The sequence below is a fragment of the Musca domestica genome, unplaced genomic scaffold (genome assembly GCF_030504385.1).
Source record: "Musca domestica strain aabys unplaced genomic scaffold, Musca_domestica.polishedcontigs.V.1.1 128, whole genome shotgun sequence".
In the NCBI taxonomy this organism is placed as follows: Eukaryota; Metazoa; Arthropoda; class Insecta; order Diptera; family Muscidae; genus Musca; species Musca domestica.
In genome coordinates, this window is record NW_026712169.1 from 123,783 (window position 1) to 150,046 (window position 26,264).

At 36.2% G+C, this 26,264-nt stretch overlaps 1 protein-coding gene across 1 annotated transcript in view; it reads right to left on the reverse strand.

Moving 5' to 3' along the window:
• Positions 1-1,539: 1,539 nt before the first annotated feature.
• Positions 1,540-26,264, reverse strand: part of LOC131800727 (homeotic protein spalt-major-like) — a 29,193-nt gene continuing 4,468 nt past the window's right edge. The window contains 7 exon segments of the mRNA XM_059118407.1: positions 1,540-2,741; positions 3,594-3,616; positions 3,619-3,772; positions 3,839-3,960; positions 3,963-4,151; positions 4,230-4,638; positions 19,525-19,838. Of these exon segments, the coding sequence (XP_058974390.1) occupies positions 2,268-2,741; positions 3,594-3,616; positions 3,619-3,772; positions 3,839-3,960; positions 3,963-4,151; positions 4,230-4,638; positions 19,525-19,838 (1,685 nt within the window). The 3' untranslated portion in view covers positions 1,540-2,267.

Sequence of the window (26,264 nt, forward strand, 5' to 3'; positions counted from 1 at the left end):
TTTCCAGTAGGCAGGGCCATGTAGGTCCACGTTTTCATATAGCCCCCATATAAAGGTACCTCCCGATATTCGGTATTTTGATGATTTTATCGATATTATTCACCGAAATTGTTTCAAATTAGGTATTTGGAGTTCGAAATGGATACTACAACCTACGACAGAAAATTTTCTGTGCAGGTTCACATCTTCGTATAGACCCCATATAACGGTACCTCCTCATATTCGGTATTTTGATGATTTTAGTGACATTATTAACAAGAATTGTTTAAAGTTTGGTATTTGAAGTTCGTAATGGATACTACAGCCTATCACAGAAAACTGTCTGTGCAGATCCACGTCTTCGTATAGCCCCCATATAACGGTACCTCCCAATATTCGCTATTTTGATGATTTTAGCGTCATTATTCACCGGAAATGTTTCAAATTGCTCATTTAGAGTTCGTAATGGGAAATACAGTCTGTGACGGAAAATTGTCTATGCAGGTCTTGGTCTTCGTATAGACCCCATATACCAGTGCCTCCCTATATTCAGTATTTTGACGAGTTTAGGTACACCTGGTACCTGCTGGCCCAGGTCTTCGCACAGCTCCGATATAACTGTACCTCCCTATATTTTGATGATTTTAGCTACAGTTTATACCGCGCTTTTTGTGCTAGGCTAAGAAATCTCCGAACTGCCCTCGTAGGTGTATTGAAATTTCAGGAGATCGTATTAAAAAATAAAATATTTTTTTTAAACTAACTGTTCTCATTCATTGATAGGCTAAGAATTTTCCAAACCGCCCTCGTAATTTTATATATGAAAATAAATTTTAAATGTTTTTAAAATACCTTCTGGGGAGAATATCCCAAGCAAAAAATAAGGCAACTGATGATAATTGGTGGCTCTTTCCCTGCCTTACCCCTTGGTAAACATTACCATCGTTCTCCACCAATAAACAAACGTTGTTTTTATAAAAACAACAATAAAGGGAATAAGCCTGACAATTTTGCAACAACAATGTACTATGGTATCCAGAACAAATAAGCCAACACTGTTCTATGAGGGAAAATATCAAATATATGAAAACAATTTGTTGCATATAATTTTATATAAGCTCAGGGTATATATCTGTCGAAAAAACCGACTGATACTTTTTACTTATTTGGTACACTCTAAGAGTGACCCCAATATAAACATTTCAAATTTCCAGCTCCATTAGTTCACCCAAATCCAAATTACACTTAGTACACATTACAAAACCACCTCCTCTGTGGTGTTTTTTGGTAGTTTTAGTACACTGTTAGTTTGAATTTAAAAAAAAAAACATTAGTGCATCTATCCAATACACCATCAGTGACCTTCATCCCAAATTTTATAATTCTACTTCTATCCGTTTACAGTTTATGTTTAAAATGCATATGGGTTTTTTACTCACCGATACTCACCACCAAAAATAATAATCAGTGCATTTTATTTTTAATATCTTTATTTATTCTTGTTTTCTTTCTTTCATTTCTCAATGAATTATAATTTATAATTTAATTTCATATGCAACTACCACAGGTTTCACTATAATTTTGTTTTAAGATTTTTTTTTGTTTTGTTATGATATTACGGCCATATGTATAATATTTTATATTATATTTATAAGTACTTCCATATTATTCCTATTTTTAATATTTTAATCATTCCTCTGGCCATTTAGATATATTTAGCCACTACAATTTAAACTTAAAAAATGAACGACTTTTTACAGCTTAAAAGCTAAAATGCAATTTCATTTCTTTGCAATGCATGTGTGTGTGTGATTTTGAAATAAAAATACCAATCAATTTTTTTTCCCTCATTATTATACTGCTGCTCGTATCGCTTTTGTTTGTAATAATATAATTAGGTGTAAGTTTGTATAGGTTATATGCTAAAATAACTAAAACTAATTCTCTGTGTGGGCATGTGTGTGTGTGTTAGTCTGCATTTTCATTACTTTAATCTCTAGTACTAAGTGATTTTAAGCCTAGAAAAAATATTATCTCCTCTCCGAAGAGGTGGAGGAGAAATAAAGACTGTTAGCTTTAAGATATGTACTCCTTAAAAACCATGATTTTCAATCATTTCTTTTTCTCATATATATCATATATGTGTTTGTGTGTGTGTGTGTGAATGCGTGTGTGTCTGCATGTATAGATAGATTCTCTTAAAGTCACTAAGTTTAAGTTGTAGATATTTTGGTTATCCCATTTTTATTTCCATATTAATTTCAAATCCTTGGGACCATTTCATGAAACTAATCCTGATTAGATGACTCACTGTTATGATCCTGCAGATGATTAATATCATTTTGATTGTTTTCAGTTTTAATTTTTATCATTGGATTCCAGAGTGAACTGGATGTCGATGACGTCATCGCATCCTCTTTCTCCATTGGTGAGGTTCTTAGCGAGTGATGATGCTGATGTAGATGCTGTTGTGGAGATGCTGCTCGACTACTACTGCCGCTGCTATGCTGCTGCTGTAAATTCTTTGGTTCCATTGAGGTGGTGTCCTCATCTTGATTTTGCGGGGTTTTTGCATTATTTTGTCGCTCCAAGTGAGCCTGATTCAGCATGGGATTGAAGCCATAGGGAGGTTGTAGGAATGGTGGAAATCCCAGCGGTAAGCCAGGTGGTGGATATTTTGGTGGCCCGGAGTTTGTGCCATTTGGCAAATGAGGCGGATTTATGTGGGGCGGGAATGGAGGTGTTGAATTCAAATCACCGGGCTAGAAAGAAAGCAGGAATAAAGAAGAAAGAGAGAGAGAGAGAGCAAAGAGTAAAACAAATTAATTTTTGGGAGATTATTTGGCAGAAGGTGAAAGATAAAATATTTTTCAATATAAGGAAGATCACATAAAGTTAAAGGAGAACTTTTGGAAAACATTCTTAGATAGAAAATCCTTAATGTATAAATATTGTAAGGATATCCTGGACAGGAAAGTTAATACAAAAATTTTCTAATGTATAAATCCTGTTTAGGAGTTGTCGGAAAATAACCCATTTGGAAAGATTTTTTGAGGGATTTCAGTAGACAAGATATTTCGAAGGATTTATATGAATTATGTTTCCACTCTTCTAAAAGTAGAATTTCATTTGAATGCCTTCGAAATATAGAAAGCCTGTCAAAGTTCTTCTATAAAAAGAAGCCTTCTGAATACTCTTCAAAGTTAGATGGCCTTTTGAAAGCCTACCATAGACTGAATATCTTAAGAAGCCCAGTGACCTTTTACAGGTTTTCTATATACTCTGGCTAAGCGAGATTGGAAGGCTTATGAGGGACTATAAACGGAATTATCTGTCAGGTCTTAAAAAATAAAATTTCATTGGAAGACCTTCTTAAAATGGCAAAGATCTGTCATAAATAGAAACTAAGATTATTGACAGAATATCGTTAGAAGCCCATTGACCTTATGAAGGTTTTCTTGGTACATACTGTAATCAAGAGTCACATAAAAAGTCACAAGGGCCCTCTAGACCTTCCACAAAAAAATCTAAGAAAAGGTTTCCTCAAACATGGAAAATTCCAGATCTCAAAATCATTTCAATACGTGATATGTTTTAATAGCACGGCAACTTACCTTTGGTGGTAGACCATTAAAAACGGTGGTAAATATGGAAAAAATATATCCGGTCTTCGGGGTAGAAATTCCGATTCTGGTGGCATACTACCGCCCGGTCGATGTATGGGCAATTCCAAAGACATCCGACGTCCACGGCGGGATGTTGGATTTGTCCACATGTGGGTGCCCATATGAACCTAAAAACGAAAACACAACATATAACAAATCCCGCTCTCACCCATCTTAGCCCTCCCATCACCTACCTTTAAATTGCCTTTTGTGGTGAAAGCCTTCTGACACACATTACACTGAAACGGCTTGTCGCCCGTATGCGTACGCATGTGTATTTGTAGAGCAGAACTGGAACTGAAATTCCTTCGACAATATGACAGAAATGTTTATTATTCACTGGCGGATCCAGACTGGATGTTGGTGGACCCACCGACATGAGGGCCTGCTGGAAATCCAATGGTGTTGCAGGAAAACGATGAGCTTCTAAGTGGTGGTTGTGTTGTTGTTGGTGTTGCAACATCGATGTCGAATGGGAATTCGAAAATTGATGAGGAATTGTGGTTACTATAAAGTTTTCAAACATTTTTGTGGTATGGCTATTGAATGGCAACCAAATAACTTACATACTAATCGATTACTTACGCATTTGCATTTTCATCAGCGAATGTTCCGAGGCATCCGATGATGCGGTGGCCAGCGGTGGTGGCAATAAACCTCCCATCGCCATAGCACCAGCCGAATGGAAAGAGTAACTTGTATGACTGGGTGGCGAAGATGTTGCCTCCCGATAAGCATCATCTTCATCGGCCTCTTCTATTTCTGCTCGTGATTTTGTCACATCTTCAGGTTCATCGGCCATAGGTTCGGTTTTGATATGCTGTCCAATTTCCTCGCAATCAGAGGATGCTTTATGGGGTGTTTCTCGTCTGCTCTCATCTTCGTCATTGCTAATTCTAGTCCTGCGTTCAAAGGGTGATTTCTGGGATTCTCTATGAAGCTGTTCCGATGCATGTTGCTGATATTTTTCAAAGAGTATTTGATTCATCGAAGACTGAAAAAAATAAAGAGAAAAGGTTTATGAGCTGCATAGGGTCACAAACGACGAGTTCAAGAGATAATCTCTAGAAAGAAGCATTTATACTCTTTATAGAGGAACAATTCTTTTGAGAAGCGAAAGAGAGTATCTATAGAGGATCGGAAGAGAGGAGCAAAAGAGAGTCTCTATAGAAGAGCGATAGAAAATCTCTTTAGAAGAGCGGAAGAGAGTATATATAGTGGATAGGAAGATAATCTTTATAGAGGAGCTGAAGGACGTCCTTATAGAGAAGCTGAACTGAAGAACGGCCTTATAGAAGAGCTGTAGGACGTCCTTATAGAGAAGCTGAACTGAAGAACGTCCTTATAGGAGAGCTGAAAGATGTCATCATAGACGAGCTGAAACACGTCCTCTTAGACGAGCTGAAAGACATCCTTACAGAGGAGCTAAAGGACGTCCTTATAGCGGAGCTTAATGATGTTCTTATAGAGGATCCAAAGGACGCCCTTATAGAGGAGCTAAATGACGTCCTTATAGAGGAGCTAAAGGACGTCCTTATAGAGGAGCTAAAGGACGTCCTTATAGAGGAGCTAAAGGACGTCCTTATAGAGGAGCTAAAGGACGTCCTTATAGAGGAGCTAAACGACGTCCTTATTGAGGAGTTAAAGGACGCTCTTATAGACGAGCTAAAATACGACTTATAGACGCGCTGAAAGACGTCCTTTTAGACGAGCTGAAAGATGTCCTTCTACACGTGCTGAAGGATGTTATTATTGACGATCTAAACTACGTCCCTTTAGATGCGTTGAATGGCGTTTTTATAGAAGCTCTATAGGGCAATTTAATAGGAGGCGTCTTTATAGCCAAGCTCGGAATGGCGTCTTTGACGATGAGCTCTGAAAGGCATATTTTTAGACGAGATCGGAAGAACGCGTTTGTAGACAAGCTCTGAGGGGGGCCTTTATAGACGAGCTGTGGAGGTCGTCGTCTCTATAGACAAGCTCTTAGGGGGCCTTTATAGACGAGCTGTGGAGGTCGTCGTCTCTATAGACGAGCTGTGGAGGTCGTCGTCTCTATAGACGAGCTGTGGAGTTCGTTGTCTCTATAGACGAGCTGTGGAGGTCGTCGTCTCTATAGACGAGCTGTGGAGTTCGTCGTCTCTATAGACGAGCTGTGGAGGTCGTCGACTCTATAGACGAGCTGTGGAGGTCGTCGTCTCTATACACGAGCTGTGGAGTTCGTCGACTCTATAGACGAGCTATGGAGGTCGTCGTCTCTATAGACGAGCTGTGGAGGTCGTTTCTATAGACGAGCTCGAGTCCATGTTTAACGGCTATCTTAAGGAAGTCTTTTTAGATGAGCTTAACGAATTCTTTTTAGGCGAGCTAGGCTAGTTAAGAGAGTGTTTTTAGACGAGCTTAAGTTTGCCTTTGTAGAAGAGCTTGAGGGATTATTTGTATATGATGACATCTTTTGGGCGAAAATTCTAGTGTGAGCAGGAAGTAATGATTATTTTCTATTTATAACTTTACATACGTCAGAGTTCATATTCCGATAGAGTATACACCAAATTCGACCAAATGACACTTATCGCCTTTGCGTATTATTCCAATATTGTAAATGCATTTTGTATATCACACATATTTATATTTTAATTTGAAAAACACAGGCCAAGTCATTATTGTTGAAAACGCCAAAAAAAAAGAATGCCTTAACAAAACAAACAAATTTTCAAATCTACAATAAAACCATAACATAATTTATTTGTGTTCATATGCGGACCATGAATAGACGAAAATCCGAATATAAAAACACATTTTTAATAATGCGATATGCTAAATTTGTGTAAATTTACAGCCAACATAATTCCAATTTAATGACCAGTAACTAGTGAATGCCAAACGGCACTCCATTGTGTCTGCTTTGTCTGCTGCAAAACATTTGGCATGTGTGTTGATTTTGTCTTTGTTCTCCCCGATCCCCCTAACCCCTAATGTCGTCCGCAGCGAAAACTATTTCAAAAATACAGTCATCTTAATAAGTATCCAAACGAACCAAATGTTTACTTAGTATGAATATTATGTGTGGAGATAATACGGATAGATTATTAACAGGTCTCCCTGGTGGTGCGGCTGCTGCCGCTGTCAGTGTGTGCGTGTGTGTGTCTGATGTCTGCATCATTTCTGTCATAGACCGCAAAATGAGATGATGTCGTTGTCGTCGCAGTCGTCGACTTTAGCATCCAAAAAGGCAATGCTACCGAACTTAGTGACATAGTTGGATTGCAGACGCAAATCTTTGGAATAACTCCAACTCATGGTGGTGTACAAGAAATCATCAAAATATAAGCATTGTCATTAGTCAAAGATGATAATGTAATGCAGACATAATGGGACATACGGATACTGACTCAAATGGTCGGCATGAATGTTTTGTATTTTTTAACCAAATTCATTTCTATTTGAAAACATTGATGGAGGTGCTAAAAGGAAAAATGAAAAGTAAATATTGGGTGCTTGGGGAATTTAAGACCAAATTCAGCTTGAAAGAAGGTAAACTGTAGGTATTGCCGTCTTAGATTTACTGAAAAGATTTAATAAAATGTATTTTTCCACTTTTGCATTGCTTGGGCTATAAACAAGGTAAATTGATTTCGAATATTTGCACAAAATTGCCATAATCAGTGGGAATCCCCGTCAATAAAATATAGCCACTTCCGCTGGAAAACGCGGTAATAACGAATTAACCATTTTTAATGGAGGATATACCAAAACAAGAACGAAATTCTATTTTTTCGGAATTGACGACATCCTTAATATAAAAAAACCAGTAAGGAAAGCTCAAAAGTCGGGCGGGGCCGACTATATGATACCCTACACCACTATGCATATTTAGTAGAGCTCTCGCAAAAAGGTTTATACAGGGCATATCAGAGCTCTATGAGATATTTGGTACAAAATAAAAATCTATCTAATTCTATCGTGCATTTTACGAACTATAGCTATCTCTGAACCGGGTTTCTCCAAATTTTACGTATTAGCTTCTAGACTGGTGATTTGGGCTGATATTGATCATTTAGTGCACATTTAACCCGAAATCGGATGAAGATATATATGAGAGCTATATCCAAATCTGAACCGATTTCTATAACATTTAAAACAGCTATTCCTGTGCTCCATCTAATACCTGGTACCAAATATCACGGTTGTGGAGTGAATATTACGAATGTAAGGGACTGAAACACTAAATCGGATGAAACATATATATGGTTGCTATATCTATATCTGAACCGATTTTCACTAAATTTGATATACTTTCTTCTAGGCCGAACTCGGTTGGGTGTGCCAAAATTCAGGTAATTTGGACTGATAGTGGACATTGGTGCACATTTAACCCGAAATCGGATGAAGATATATAGGGAGCTGTAGCTGTTTCTGAACCGATTTTCTCCAAATTTTTTGTATTTGCTTTAAGGCTAATCTCGGTCACATGTGCCAAAATTCGGGCCATTTGGGCTGATATTGGCCATTTGGTGGTCAATTAACACGAAATCGGATGAAGATATATATGGGAGCTATATCCAAATCTGAACCGATTTCGATAAAATTTAAAACAGCTATTTCTGTGCTCCATCTAATACCTGGTACCAAATATCACGGTTGTGGAGTGCATAGTAGGAATGTGAGGGACTTAAAGATCAAATCGGATGAAAGATATATATGGGAGCTATAGCTATATCTGAACCGATTTCCTCCAAATTTGATATACTTGCTTCTAGGCCGAACTCGGTTGGGTGTGCCAAAATTCAGGTAATTTGGACTGATAGTGGATATTTGGTGCACATTTAACCCGAAATCGGATGAAGATATATATGGGAGCTATATCTAAATTTGATCCGATTTCATCTTAATCGGATAATAAATGCGACCTGCATTTTGTTCACAAGAATACATGGACAGACGGACGGACATGCGTAAATCGACTCAGAAAGTGATTCTATGAAGGTTCTCAAAAGTAACTATGGGTCTATCTCGTTTCCTTCTCCATGTTACAAACAAATGCACAAAGACATAATACCCTTACCACTATGTGGTGTAGGGTATAAATTCTAATTCGGTTAGAAAATGTGGTTACAACCTTAGAAATATCTGAAATACCGACGTACTGGTATATGGAAGCTATTACAAAACTGACACCGATACAACCAATTTTCAATCCCGTAAAACTTGCAGACTATAAGAAGAGCCACAATCATGGACATTTATACTCCACACAACAGAGTGGTACATTTAGCAGAAGGAACCATGTTAGACCCGATGTACCCCTTGATGATTTGCATAGAACGATGTACATATGAATACCCGTCCATCTGTCTGTACATGTAATTTTTGGGACAAAGTACAGGTATCCGATTGATATTTAATATTTAATCTCCTAAAAGCCATAATATGCACACAGTAAAAATGATACCAGATATACAGGGTGAGATGAAAAAATTGCAACCATTTTCAGACTGTAGTCTTTCTAAGGCACTCGTCCGATAGCTGTTAAAATTATTGCAGTGACCGCTCATTATATTGTTATAAGCGTACAAAAGCATTTTGGTGAGAATTTTCCAAAACAAGTTATTTGTGATGGAATTCAAGCGTGATAGTGTGATTTATTTATATTTGGCTGGAAAACCACAAGTGGCTTTCGTTAGAGCACTCCAGCATTTAAATCTGAATAAATCTTTTGTGTCTCGTACCATCACTCGTTACCGTGATACTGGTAGCGTAGCTCGACGTCAATGAAGTGGACGGAATAAAACAGCAACATCAGCAGAATTGGTTCGAAAAGTAAAGAAGCGACTTGATCGAAACCCGCGTCGCAGTGGACGAAAAATGGCTCGTGAGCTGAACATATCGCAATATTCCAATCGGCAAATATTGAAAAATGACCTGGGGGTAAAGCCATTGAAATTCCAAAAAGTGCAAGAACTTACACCGCAACAGAAAGAAAATAGACTCAAAAGAGCTAAAGAGTGCTTCGCTTAGCCGAAAGTGGTGAACTGCCGCATTTAGTTTCCTCCAATGAGAAAACATTCGTTGTCCAGCAGTTTGTTAACAAACAAAATGATCGTGTTTACTTGCCAAAGAGGTCAGCTGAAAATGTGCACCTTCGGTTGGTCACCAGAATTCAAGCGCCGCCCATGGTAATGGTGTGGGCCGCCATAACAGCCGATGGTCGCTCTCCGCTCGTATTACTCGAACGTGGAATCAGAATAAATGCCGAATATTATCTCGAAAATATTCTGGAGGGTGTATTAAAGCCTTGGGCACGCAAACATTTTAGCCGCAGACCTAGGACAGACCAGGACTCATCAACATTGCACTCAGAACGCGCCACCCAAGAATGGTTACAAAATGAGGTTCCTCGCTTTATTTCCAGTGCACAATGGCCAACAAAATCGCCGGATACCCATCCGTTGGACTATTGTGTCTGAAGTGTTTTGGAAAGCAAGATTGGCACTAAACAAGTAAAAAAGAAGTAAGTTCGGCCGGGTCGAATACCCTGAATACCCTCCACCATTTGGAACGAATTGGAAAATTTTCAAAGCAATAAAATCCATTAAAAATTGTGTTAAAATCTTTAAAATACAAGACATATGGGGGATATACGACATAGTAAACCTATATAGACAAATCTACGTCCGGGGGTAAAGTACTCACAAATAACTCCTTGTATAGAATTCAAGACACTTCCGTTTAAAAATGTGGGAAAAATCATCAAAATACCGAATATCGGGGGGTACCGTTATATGGGGAATATACGATATCATGGACCTATATACAGAAATCCCTGTCAGGGGGTAAAGTGTTCACAAAGAACCCCTTGTGTAGAATTTCAGACCGATATAGCCCATCTTCGAACTTGACCTGCTTGCAGACAAGAGGGAGATCTGTGCAAAATTTTAGCTTCCTATCTTAATTCGTTTTGACTGTAGCGTGATTACAACAGACGGACGAACAGGGCTAAATCGTCTTAGAATGTTACGCTGATCAAGAATATATATACTTTGTTGGGTCTAAAATGATTATTTCGATGAATTACAAACGGAATGACGAACTTAATATACCCCCCATACTATGTATGGTGGAGGGTATAAAAATACCAAAGTGTCGATCACCTCAAGCAAGCACTTCGCCGAGAATGGGCCAAAATACCGCAGTGCAACATTCGGGCAGCGTGTGACGGTTTCATTGGCCGTTTGAAGGCCAAAGGTGGCAAATTCGAACGAATCTAAACTTATTCTTAAATTTGATGCTATTTCCGATATTATTTACTTCCATTCAATAAAATTAAAAAAAAATGTAAAAATTATTGCGTTTGACTTTGTTGCAGTTTTTTTTATCTCACCCTCTACAGCTTAAAATACTTCAATAAAATTTAGTGAAAATCAATTGCGATTAAGATATATCTTCAAATTAAGTACGTTTCAGAATATATTCGTTATGTACGATATCTCGCGAAGGCAGTATGCGATTTGATCCGAAATTGTACATGGTAATATTTTTAACGAAATTTACGTAGAGTTCAGAGATGGACAATATTGCTCCACTACTTCTGTTGCCTTGCCTTGATCGTAAGGACAATATAGGCATACTCCTCCTAGCACCTGCCCCACAAAGGGTAAAAATTGTGAATGATATCACATAATGTGAAATCTTCGTCCGATTTTAATCCAACTGAACACATTCTTAGAATAATTCTTGCTTTAACACTTTTCCCAAAAAATGAAGTATAAAGGGAGACTTTAACTCGAATTGAAATTACATTTTGAATATAATTTTCATAAAAACTATAACACCTAGATCTACGATTTATTCAGAGATTTATGGTGAAATTGTGTGTAAAATATTTCTTCTTTTGACACATTTCGCCTAAAACGAAATTTGATGTTACTTTCAGGCGTCAAATCGAAAAAAGTCCAAGAAAAATTGATCAAAAAAATATTTTGGGAATATTTTTGGTTTTTTTAAGAATATTGATGCAAATATCATTTTGATATAAAATGGAAATAGAATTTTCTTTTATTCGATGACTTACTGTAAAATTTGATGATGAATATTTTTGTTTTTGACGTCTTCCTTCTTAAAGGAAGCTTTGTTGAAACATTTTGCAAAAACTCACACAAAGTACGTCTTTAACCCTAAAATGTGTATGAATTCTTGGCATTTATGTATGATTTATACCCTTGACGTCCTCTAGTACCTATAGCAGAATTTGATGTCATATAATTTTGTGGAATATTTTGACTTTCTATAATTCCGTTTACAGGGAGTTTTAACCATATTTTGCAAAAGGATCAAAAATATTTCTTTTAAATACGAAATTTGAAACAATTCGGGTGAATTATGTCGCTAATGACATCAAAATACCGAATATGGGGATGAATCTCTATATGGGTGCTAAACGATATCGAAGAGCTATAAAGACAATTCTCTTCCAGGGGGTAAAGTACTCAGAAGGAACTCCTTGTGTTAATTTTTAGACAATTGCATTGAAAAATGTAGCTATAATCATCAACATAAGTGGGAGTATCGTTGTATTGGGGATATACGATATCGGGGACCCATATAGATAATTCTATTCCAGGAGGTAAACTATTCAGAAGAACTCCTAGTGTGGATTTTCAGAAAAATTATATTGAAAATTTTGGCTTTAATCATCACCCAATGTTGGGAGGTACCGTTATATGGAGGATGTACGATATCGTGACCCTATGTAGACAATACTCTTCCAGACAATTCATTGATTTGGTTACAGTCATGAAAATACCGAATATAGGGTGTTGCTGTTGTATGGGGGATATACGACTTTGAAGAACTATATAGACAATTCTCTTCCAGGGGTTAAAGTACACAGAAGGAACTCCTTGTGCTAATTTTCAGACAATTCCATTAAAAATGTATTTTAATCCATCAAAATATAGAATATAGGGGCGTACCGTTGTATGGCGGCTATACGATATCGTGGATCGATATAGCCCATCTTCGAATTTGACCTGCCTGCAGACAAAAGACTAATCTGTGCAAAATGTTAGCTACCTATTCTAATTCGTTTTGACTCTAGCGTGATTACAACAGACGGACGGACATTGCTAAATCGTCTTAGATTTTTACGCCGATCAATCACTTTGTTAGGTCTAAAATTTTTATTGCTATGATTTAAAAATGGAATTACGAACTTAATATACCCTACATACCATGTAGGGAGTAGGGGAGTGTAAAAATGTCAAACGAATCTGTCCAACAAGTCTGAAAACATATGATCTCAGGATCCTGTGTTTTATGAGCATTTGGAGTTTCATGTTCTCAGAATATGTGAACTATCCCTGAAGAAAAGTTTGAATTTGGGTGTGACTTTTAGGTTGACCCTGCTGGGTGACCCCTGCTGGCAAAAAACCTCGAAACAACTAAAATCCAAAGCTCTATGTGTGTTTGTGCATTGACCTACATTGGACATTTAAAATATTTATTACTCCTTGAAAAACATAAACCAATGTTGATAATTTGGTGCATGGAGGGTTTCTACTAGGAACTCACAATACGCAAATTTCCCAAATTAGTTGGAGAGTATGGCTGAGATGTAAACAAGTTAAAAAGTAGTAAGTTTGGCCGGACTTTGAATACCCTCCACTATTTGAACGAATTTGGAAATTTTCTAAAAATAAAATCTTAAAAAAATTGTGTTAAAATTTTAAAAATACCGAGTATAGCCGTTATATTGGGGTCTATACGACGTGGACCTACATAGGCATTGTTTGTCATAAGCCATTACCATATTCAAATTCGAAACTTGAAATAAACGTTGAATAATGTAGCTAAAATCATCAAAATATCGTATATAGGGAGGTATCGTTATATCGGAGCTGTGCAAAGACATGCAATAGCATAGACAATTTTCTGTCACAGGCTGTATCATCCATTATGGACTTCAAATACGACATCTCAAACAATTTCGGTGGGTATTGTACCTAAAATCGTCAAAATGACGAATATAGGGAGGTACTAATATATCGGGCCTATACGAAGACCTGGACCTGCATAGACAATTTTCTGTCACAGACTGTAGTTTCCATTACGTACTCTAAATAGGTAATTTGAAACAATTCCGGTGAATAATGTCGCTAAAATTATCAAAATACCGAATATCGGGAGGTACCGTTATATGGGGGCCATACGAAGACGTGGACCTGTACTGACAATTTTCTCTCATAGGCTACAGTATCCATTTCGAACTTCAAATACCAAATTTGAAATATTTCCGCTTAATAATGTCGCTAAAATTATCAAAATACCAAATATAGGGAGGTACCGTATCTGTGGGAGCTATACAAAGACGTGGGCCTGCACTATCCATGTACTATCCATTTCGAACTTCAAATACCAAATTTGAATTATTTTCGGTTAATAATGTCGCTAAAATCATCAAAATACCGAATATCGCGAGGTGCCGTTATATGAGGGCTATACGAAGACCTGGACCTGCACTGACAATTTTTTGTCACAGGCTGTAGTATACATTACGTACTTCTAATATCAAATTTGAAACAATTCCGGTGAATAATGTCGCTAAAATCATCAAAATGCCGAATGTCGGGAAGTACCGTTATAAGGGGGTTATATGAAAACGTGGACATACATGCATACATATATATACTTTGTTGGGTCTGACATGAGTATTTCGAGAAGTTACAAACGGAATGACAATGTAAATATACCTTCCATAGCATGGTGGAGGGTATAAAAATGCTTTAAATCAAGATATACCTTCATATAGCCCCAATAACTAAGAGTGGACTGATATGATCCATATTTTGTATCAATAATTCTAGATATAGTCCAAAGCTCTATTGCAGACCTTTTGTGCATGGTTAGGACTATATAAAGGATACTAAAATCGTATTTTCGAACCTCTAATTGGAATTTCCCACCCACATACCATGACCCGAAAATTGTTGGACTGTGTTATGCTATGTGTACGGCATGTTCCCACACAGTACGAATGCGTTAGCGAAATGAGAGCTGGCCTACATATTTAGGGATTTATATACCTAATCAATTTGCCCTAGAAATTATTTTGCTACATAGTCAATTGACATCTTCTGTACTGGATTTTATTATTTTTTTTTTTTTTCTCATTTGTCCATAACAATTTATTAAAGATTTTGACAAATTATAAGACAGGCACTAAAGACAATATGCAAGTGAACGGGCCCTCCATAAAGACTGCGAAAGAAAAGTCCAATCTAAGTGTAATGAGCAAAGGTGAATTCGATACCGGCAGAAATAAATTTAATTTCAAAATTGTCTGTAATCAATTTATTTGAAAACATCAGCGTTTTTCTTTTCGTATGCAACACCAATCGTTTAGTGAACTATAAAAATTCAATATCAACACTATGGCACTTTTAAACGTTTAAATAATTATTGCAATTTAATTGTCATTTTAATGGCAATGTAATGTCTTGTGACATGAATAAGCAACAACAACAACAAAAACAGCAACAGCAACAATGTTTTTCAACTGAAAATCACAATCCAGACGCCACATCTTACACGAGTACTTCTCATCAGTCTCATATGCAGCATGCCGCCGTGACGACATGGATGTGAGAACGTCATACATTAAAGAGTTGAAATCGAGCATTATGTATATGCCTGTGTTGGTGTGAGTGTGTGTGTGTTGGTAGGGAGGGAGGATGATGGGCGGCAATCTGATGAAGATGTACAGCATAGGTTCTGATAGTATTGTGTTCTGGTGCGTACATTTGTTTTTCATCAGAAATTCACACTCGCCAAGTGATTTATAGTTTTGCGGTCATAAATTCTGAATATGTAATGTCAAATTATTTTCAATAAAATGTATTAAAGAAAATACGCATATTTATATGTACATTTGTGCGAATAAATATTTAAATTAGAAAGAGATCTACGCGAGTGTTGGAATCAGTACATATATCTAGTTGTTTTAGAAAAACTGACTCATAAATTATTAATATAATTTTGGGGTTTTCTAAACTTTTCGCTTAATGTTGAAAATATATAAACAACTGAGAACAATTTTCTGAATTTCATTGGAATCGGACATAAATATCGTGTTTGGTACATATGATCGGCCGAAAAATATATATGGGAGATATACCCAAACCTCAACCGATTTCAATGTAATTTAGCAATTTTATTTTTGTACCAAATTTAGTCACTCATGCCGAATTTCATTGGAATCGGACATACGTAACGTGGTTGGTGCGTTAAATATATTAAATCGGCCGAAAATATATGTGGGAGCTATGTCCAAATCTGAACCGATTTGAATATAATTTGACAAATTTACTTTTGTACTAAATTTAGTTACTCATGCTGAATTTCGTATCGTGTTTGGTGCATCAAATATGTGAAATTAGCTGAAATATATCCAAATATGAACCGATTTCAATATAATTTGGCAAATTTATTTTTTTCCAAATTCCGTTAAGCATTACAAATTTGGAGACCATATCTGTAATGGATCAATAGATGTGTGCATATAAAATCTAAATTTGTGCGATTCTGATGCTATATCTCCAGTTCCAAGTGCAATTTGAAAAATTGATATAGCCTTTGTTACTTTCAGGCGATGTTGTAGTATACTTGGAAATTTTCAGGAAAATCTGTGCAGCGGTTTTCTGGACCATAGATTACAAACAAACAAACATGTTTCTGTTTAATAGATATAGAAGATGCTTATAACTATCGTAGAATTTTAAATCAGTGTCCGATTTTCATCAAATTTAACACATCCTATTATTTTTTTTTTTAACACATTACCTACTGGTACCTACCCACAAAAATTCGAAAAATTTTCAAGAAAAAACTAGTAATGAAAGGTCAAATGTCGGGAGAAGCCGACTATATGATAACCCACACCACTATGCGTATTTAGTAGAGCTCCCGTAACAAAAGAATTTTTTTGAAGTAGATCAACATTTGGCTTTAGAGCAGTTATAGTTTGATTACACGGGGAACTATTATATGGGAGGAATATCCAATTACGAATCGACTTTCACTAAATTTGACGGAGACATTTTAATCTTTGATTATATTAAAATATATATATTGGATTTCCACAAAATGAAAACGTACGTCCCGAAATTCACCCATTATTTGCACAATAAACCTGAAATCGGATTAATGATATATATGGGAGCTATATCCAAATCTAAGCCGTTCTCGATAAAATTTGTAAAGGTATGCGAGCTCTATAAGATATCTGGTACCATATATCATTGTTGTCGAATGCATATTACGAATATGAGGGACTTAAAAACCAAATGGGATGAAACATACATATAGGAGCTGTAGCTATATCTAAAACTATTTTCACCAAATTTTATGAACTTGCTTCTCGACTGAATTCGGTCGGATGTGCCAAAATTCAGGTCATTTGGACTGATATTAGGCATTTAGTGTACAAAAAGAAATCGGGTAAAGAAATCTAAACCGGTCTTGAAAAAATTTTAGGCACTTCTTTCTGGGCTGTATCTGATATCTGGTAGCAAAGATCATTGTTGTGGAGTGCATATGACGCATATGAGGGACCTAAACACTAAATCGGATGATATTAGGAGCTGTAGCTAAATCTGAACCGATTTTCTCCGAATTTGGTGTACTGGCTTCTAGACTGAATTCGGTCGGATGTGCCAAAACTCAATCATTTGGACTGATAATGTCAATTTGGTTCATAATTAACCCGAAATCGGGAATCTGGCTGGCTGGTGCACCCTATAACTCTCGAAGGGAGTATCCGATTTGATCCAAACTTGGTACATCGTAATTTTATAGTCAAACTCGATCAAGTTCGGAGATGGATAAAAAGGTCGAAATTTTCAGAAAAAATATTTTCTGCACAGAAAGTGAAACGATTATCCGATTTTGCTCCAACTTTGCAAATCCGAATTTTTGTATCAGTGCTAGGTCAGGTGCGAAAATGGACAATATCGGTCCACTCTATCAAGTACCTCCCCCAAAAATCGTCAAAATTTTGAATAATTACAACTCTTATAAAATGTGATGTAAAAGTCCGTTTATGTTCAAATTTCACACATACCAATGATTTTATTTACACAATGTCTGGTGTGAAGATGGAATATATCGGTTCACTCTTTCTGGTACCTCCCCCACAAAAGGTCAAAATTTTCAGAAAATATATTTTCGGCACATAAAGGGAAACGATACTCCGATTTTGCTCCAAACTTTGCAAATCCGAATTTTTGTATCAGTGCTAGGTCAGGTGCGAAAATGGACAATATTGGTCCACTCTATCAAGTACCTCCCCCACAAAGGGTCAAAATTTTGAAAAATTACAACTCTTATAAAATGTGATTTAAGAGCCCGATTGTCTGCAAATTTCACAAATCCCAATAATTTTATTAACCCATCTGGTGTTAAGATGGAATATATCGGTCCACTCCTTCTGGTACCTCCCCCACAAAAGCTCGAAATTTTGAATATTCATTAAGCTCATAAAACGCGAAATAGACATCCGATTCCATTTACACTTCGCACTTCTGAATATTCTTATCAACACAGGATCTGTTGTAAAGGCGGTATATATCGGACGATTCCTTCTGGTACCTCCCCCACAAGGGGTCAAAGTTTTGAATAACCAAAACGTTTATAAAATCTTAAATAAGCATCAGCTTCTCTTAATATTTCACACATTCCATTATTTCTACTAACACAAGATAAGCATTCAAGTCTCCTAAAATTACACAAAAATCACATATACAATATTTTGCTAACACAAGATCTGTTGTGAAAATGATATATAGCTGAGAACCCCTTCCAAGTTACCAATATATTCGAAATATCCAATATGTAATGGACATTATTGGCCCATTCCTTCAAATTAATAATAACAGAAGTCAAAATATATTCAAATAATCGAACATTGGCTGAGAGTATACTACTGATACTTTTTAAATTGTTTTTTATTATTCTTTTAAATGTGAAATTGAAGAAATCTATGCCAAGGAAAGAAATCGAAATCCATCAATTTTTTTTAAAAATAATTGTATAAATTTCTCACAGAATAGAAAGCATTTTCCCGTTTATTGTTTTGGCCAATGAATCAAGTAACAACTAATAGATCACGACAGGATGGTCTCACACCATATATGGCACAAAAAAACACAAGTAAAACTCAAATAAATGAGAAATGATGTTAAGCGCAAGCCAAAGAAATAACAGCCATAGTCTAGCGACCACTACAACGACGATGGCGATGTCGATGTAGAAGAAGAAGATGTAATCGCAAAATATGCCATTCTGTGGCCAATGTGTATTTATGGCAACAAATATGGTTGTTAGAGTAACAAATTATGATGAGATTATTAATTACACATGACCACAAATGGAGTGGATATACCAAATTTGGTGGGATTACATGTGGTGGGGAGCAGCAGCAGCAAAAAAAAAAAAAAAGAACAACACAGAAAACTGAAAACATCATTAGAGCTGTGGCAGATGATAAATTTGGTATAAGTATGTAACTCTTGACTATGGCACTTCCACTTAACCGGAAGAATGTGTGTTTGTGGGGCGAATAACATGAAATGGTCTGGTGTGTGAGATACTCGTAAAGAGGAATTTAAATGTGTGTAATCATAAGGAATTTAACATGGAAAATTCTAGGATTATGGTTTAGTGGGCAAAACATAGAAATGTCGGTTATGACGGGTAGACTGGGTAACAAGCTTACGCCGATTAATAATATGGAGGAAAAAACGAGTATATATAAAGAAGAAATTGACTCTATAAATAACCATTGCCGTTTTTTTACATTTTTAATCATTGCAATTAAATATCTACTTACCTTGTTGTCATATAAAGGCGCTTCCGCTGCATCAGATCCATCACAGCTGTTGTCTTTATTGCTGATGGCAGCCGCATTGACATTCTTGTCCTCCACCGTAACCACTTGACCGTTATCGGCAACATTTGAAGTATCCGTCTCAATCGATGCCACATTACAACTGCTGGCACCACCTCCACCGCTACCCGAAGAATGTGGAGTACTTCGGTTTGCAGCCTCTTTGGTATGTTCCGTTTGAAAATGCGTTTCCAAAGCCGTTGGATTCGGAAACAATTTAAAGCACAATTGGCAAATATGAGCTTGTGGTGGCAAACCTGCAATACAAGTAAAGTGAAGATATGCGAAAAATAAATTAAAGCTCACGCCAAAAAAATCACATTTTGTAGAATTGAACATTAATTTTTGTCAACACCGAACACCGTTTAATTACTAAATGTCCCATAAAATCGCAACGTATGTCAATTGGATATAAATTTTCTTTTCCGAGATAGGTTTTTTTGTGTGCGATGGATGCAATGGCAGATTGACAAGAAATCAAGTCACACGCACAAAATGTAAGCACGCCTAACTTTGTATGAGATTTTCTTTTTGGTGCGAATTGTTTCCTTTGTTGGCTGTTTAATTTTGCTGAACGGCGCTGACATAAAATGAAAATATTGCCATGTTTAAAATTAAAATATATTTATTTTTATTCGTTTTTAAGTTGATCTAAAGAAAAACAAGTGAAAAGTGTCGAGAGCACACTCCTTCAAATTAAATGAGTTGAAGAAAAGAATAAATAAAATACGAGTTCTGTTTAATAGTAAATACATAAGAGGCGATGATCGCCAATAATTTTACATTTTTATTGAAACCTACGGAAAAACAATTGAACACATATATTTATAAGTCATTGATACACAAATTTGCATGGAGGTCAGAATTTTGGACCGTCATTTTGAATAGTTATCGGATAATATTTTGTAGGTGAAATGAACCATAACCGTAAATTCAAAGTATAAAGCATCAGTCGGGTTTCCGATGGATATATATTATGTGCCACGGCCAAATTTGGAACATGGTACAGTGAAATCAAGTTAGGGCAAAGCTACCAACCGATTTAATTTTGTTTTATTTGCACGGCTTAATATGTCAACTTTAGTTATGTAGGTATGTGTATTTTTTTTTTTTTTCAATAATAAATTATACCCCATATGGCTACAGAGGGTATATATCATTTGATACAAAACATGCCTCAACGAAATAACGGTTTTAGACCCTAGGTCTCTTTGGACCAAATCCGTTCCAGGACATTTGGTGTCGCTCTAGACGTGTCCGTTCGTCTGTCTGTCTGGCTAGCTGGTGCGCACGATAACTCTCGAAGGGAGTATCCGATTTGATCCAAACTTGGTACATCGTAACATTATTGCAATACTTAGATCGAACTTGGAGATGGGAAATATCTGTCCACCCCTTCTGATAACTCCCCCAAAAAAGATTAACATCTTCCTAGAAACAAATAATTTTGTTCAAGCTTTGCAAATATTAGTGCTATGCAAAGCTCAAGGATCAGTATTTTAAAAAATTATAACTCTTATAAAATGCGAAATAACAAACCGATTATCTTCAAATATAATACATCCCAATATTTTTATCAACAGGCGTGAAGATGGATTATGTCGGACTTCTGCTTCTGGTACCTCCCCCACAACGGGTAAAAATTTTGAATAATTATATGTTTCATAAAATGCGAAATAAGCATCTCTATAAGTTTCACATATCCCAATATTTTTGTGGGGAGGTAAGAGAAGGAATGAGCGATAAATTCCATATTCACATTAGATGTATGGTTGACAAAAATATTTAGATATACCAAGTTTGAATCGCTGATTTGTTTCGCAAGTTATGAAAGATATAAGTACTTAAACCCTTTGTGGAAGAGGTTCTTGATGGAGTGAACTGATATATTCCATCTTTCCACCAGACCTTGGGTTAATAAAAATATTGTGATATGTGTAATTTGAAGACAATCAGATAATAATAATAAAAATAAAAAAATATTCAAAACCTAGACCTAGGGGCTAAAACCGTTATTTCGGCATGTTTTGGGCGCATCAAATGATATGTACCCTCTGTTACCATATTACTGAGGGTATAAAAAGTAAAAAACAACAAGTTCAGCCGGGCCGAACTTTTAATACCCTTCAATTTTGGGTAAAGAATGTTTTCTTATATAAAACTATCTGAATTGAAACGTGTTCCACTTTAAACAACAAATGTCATTTGGAAGAAAATTGCAAAATTTTAAATCTGTAAAAAAATGCCTCTAACATTCTGGAAAAAAGGAACATCGCGTGGTACAGTTATGTGGGGGCTAGGGAAAAACCGTTGAAAAATCAGAAAAGGCTACAATCAGAAAAATTGCGAGTATCGGAAGTTACCATTGTATGGGAGATATACGATGCGGACCTTCATAGGTAATTCTTTTGTTATGGGAACTCCAAATACCAAATTTGAAGTATTTCCGTGAAAAACTGTGGCATAAATCATCAAAATATCAAATATTAATATGATAATTTCCTGTTGTAGAAATTAATACATATTACGAACTCCACTTGCCAAATTTGAAGCAATTTTAGCGAAACGCATGACACAAATCATAAAAGTGAAAAAAAAAAGGATTAAGTTTTGTAGGGCCGAACTTTTGATATCCTACACCATTAGGGACACTTATTATTTTAACATTTTGTATAGTTTCTGAGGAGCAGAAAGCTATTCATTTGGAATGGAACGTTTTTGAAATATATTATAATTAACAAAAGATTCTTCTTTTCTGAGAATGCCACAAAAAGTATGACGAAAACTATCAAATGTAGGGAAGTACCGGTATATATTTTTCATTTCAAAATTTAAGGTGCAATTTAAAATTCATTACAGACTCATTGCGAACTTCAAATTGCCAAATTACAGACAATTCCATGAGAAATCACACTACAATAACCAAAATACCGATATTGCGTATTATTGTCAATTAAAAACTCCGAATGCCAAACAAATAAAAAAAACATTTTAAATCAACCGGGCCGAATTGTTTATACCATCCACAATTTTAAAAGTAACTCATGTATAACTATGTATGTAAATGCCGAAAGTCCAGTGTTTCTAAAAAAATGTTGGCTACAATCAATGAAATGCCAAATATCGGCAGTATAGGAGCGTAAAAGAGCAATAAGTTCGGCCGGGCCGAACTTTAAATGTTCTCCACCATTCGGAACGAATTTAAAAATTTTCAAAAAAGTAAAAACCGTTTAGTTGTTTTGTGTTAAAATCTTAAAAATACCAAATATAGAAGGTATATTGGTGTCTATACGAAGACGTGGACCTGCATAGCTTAAGACCGATAAATTACTGTGCAGGTCCACGTTTTCGTATAGCCCCCATATAACGTTACCTCCCGATATTCGGTATTTTGATGATTTTAGCGACATTATTCACCGGAATTGTTTCAAATTTGGTATTTGAAGTTCGTAATGGATACTACAGCCTATGACAGAAAATTGTCTGTGCAGGTTCACGCCTTCGTATAACCCCCATAATACTGTACCTCCCTATATTCGCTATTTTGATGATTTTAGCGACATTATTCACCGGAATTGTTTCAAATTTGGTATTTGAAGTTCGTAATGGATACTACAACCTATGACAGAAAATTGTCTGTGCAGATCCACGTCTTCGTATAGGCCCCATAAATCAGTACCTCCCTACATTCGGTATTTTCACGAGTTTAGGTACAATACCCACCGATATTGTTTGAGATATGGTATTAAAACTTCGTAATGGATGCTACAGCCTCTGACAGAAAATTGTCTGGCTGGTCCAGATCTTCACACAGCTCCGATATACGAAAATTTGATGATTTTAGCTACATTATTCACGATATATTTCAAGTTATCGAATTTGAATATGGTAATACCTTATGACAAACAATCCCTTTGTAGGTCCACGTCGTATAGACCCCAATAAAACGGCTATATTCGGTATTTTTAAAATTTAAACAAAATTTTTTAAGGATTTTAAGGCCCTAGGCCAATAATGTTATGTATGGGTCTCGCCAACTACGTCAATCTAGCTATATGTGTCCGTCTAAGACGCTCGCCAAATATTAGTTGAAAATGATAGTTGAAATGGATGCAGGTCACAATTGTAAACCTATCCACACGAAAGGGCAGAAGCCTAGCAGTTTGGATGACCACAACTTTTGTGTGAATTGCGTAAATATAGCGCTAATTAAAAAAAAAAGTAAAAAAACAGTAAGTTCGGTCGGTCCAAACTTTAAATACTCCACCATTTGGAACGAATTAGAAAATTTTTCAAAAAAAATAAAATCCATTAAGAATTCTGTTAAAATCTTTAAAATACCTAATATTGGAAGGTGCCGACATATGGGGGATATACGATATTGTCAAATCTATGTCTGGGGGTAAAGCACTAACGAAGAACTCCTTGTATAGAATTTCAGACAATATCATTGGAAAATATGGCTAAAATCATCAAAATACCGAATATCGGGGGGTACCGTTATATGGGGGCTATACAGTATCGTGGACCTATATAGATAATTCTCTTTCAGGGGGTAAAGTACTCTCAAGGAACTCCTTGTGTGGATTTTCAGACAATTCCTTTAAAAAATGTGACTAAAATCATCAAAATACCGAGTATCGGGGGTACCGTTATATGGGGGCTATACGATATCGTGGACCAATATAGCCCATCTTTAAACTTGACCTGCCTGCAGACAAAAAAGATCTGTGCAAAATTTTAGCTTCCTATTCGTTTTGACTGCAGCGTGCTTACAACAGATGGACAAACGGACAGACCTAAATCGTCCTAGAATTTTACGCTGATCAAGAATATATATACTTTGTTGGGTCTAAAAATATTATTTTGATGAATTACAAACAGAATGACGAACTTAATATACCCTCCATACTACGTATGGTGGAGAGTATAAAAATCGATAAAAATGGTTTGGATCTAAGGGGGTTGTCAAATATATTATGGTGTTGTAGTAGGCTATCACACGATCGGCCCGGCCCGACTATACCTTTTGCTCACTGTCTATATGTCTCCTTGTGGAGCGTAAAAAAAGTGCGGTTTGACCTGCTTCCTATTCGACTTGTAAATTTGTGGTACCCCATGAAATATTTTTATATGTTATATTGTAGTGTACGATCAAAACAAAAAGAAACAACTACAACATTTCAGTTCTCGTATTGAATCATCATCGGAAAATGTCCTATTTGAAAAACACTCTTTGTTGTTTGGGTCCAATTGAATTATGTCGTTCGTTTTAAGCGATTTTTATTTATAAATTCCTCTTTGGTGTGATATATTTGCTGTTGTCGTTGTCTTTTTGTTTCTGCCGGTCAAAGGTGACAGACAAAACGGCTATATCATTTCTTGAACGCCAACAAGAATGGAGGAGTGTGCCACTCACTCACTTGCTTGCCATGTACATACATATGTACTCGTATGTATGATGTGCGTGAGTGTGTCATCGTCGTCGTCACATGGCAAACTGATGTCTCTTATGCGCCACTATTTGCGCCTTGTTACACACATTGAGGCAGGCAATGCCATGATTTAAGTACTGAAATTACGCTTTAAATAACATCTTTTGACAGTGATGGAAATTTATGCCGGAATACCAATTTCCTTCTGCGCGTTTTTTTTTTCGGTAGTTTCATCATCATCCTCCCATTGATATGTCTTTGTTGTTCTTTTTGTTTTGGTAACAATAGCCTATGGAATTATTTGCTAGCATTGTTAGCGAATTGTGTTATTCGATGGTGATGTGACGATGTTGCAGGCCAAAAAATATTGCGTAGACAAATATTATGGAATCGGAATTTATTGAATAAATGCTTTGAAATATTGCAAGATACTATTATACATAATTCTAAATTATATGATATATCTGTGATTTTCTGCCCTCAGAAGACTCATATTCAGTTTGAGTTATTTGTGCAAACTTTTGAAGGCAAAAACTGGAAACTTTTATTTGCACTTTTTATTGAAGAAATAAATACTGTAATCGCTTTTTGCTTGCCCGATCATAGTATGGTATTTCAAGCGGAGGTCCGGGCGATTGCAGAGTGTCTGAACTTAATGCCAACACGAGACCGGCTTCCTAACGGACATTGAGATCGCAATAATCCAAGACATTAATATCAACAAGTAAGCAAAGGCTATAGTTGTGCGGGGCCGACCAATGTGTTACCCTACAACACTATAATATGCTAGACGCCCTCTTATGTCCAAATCCATTTTGGAAGATTTCGCTTTTGAAATGTCACGGAGCACTGCCCAGATATTACCCTTAGCATTTTGACCAGGAACATTTGCCCAATATTTACGCACTCCGTCATGATGTTAGTTATTGTGGTCCATTTTACAGGTAAATATAATCTAATGGTCATACAAAATGCTAGAATTTTTCCCTGTGCTTAACTCTCTTCTCAGCCGTGTCGATTGGCTTCAATGGTGTGATCAGGAATTTTTTTCCAAATGCAAGAGGCCCCTCTGTATCGCCAAATTTAGTCTCATCTATATGATTTGCTTGTCTGTGATATTTGGCTATATTCGTCAAAAAAAAAAAAAAAAAAAAAAAATAACCAGAAGTTTGCCTGTTGTGTATTTTGGATTCCGCCTGTAAGTTATTTTTAGCGTTTCGGTAGAATGGAAATGTTAAAATTTTTCAC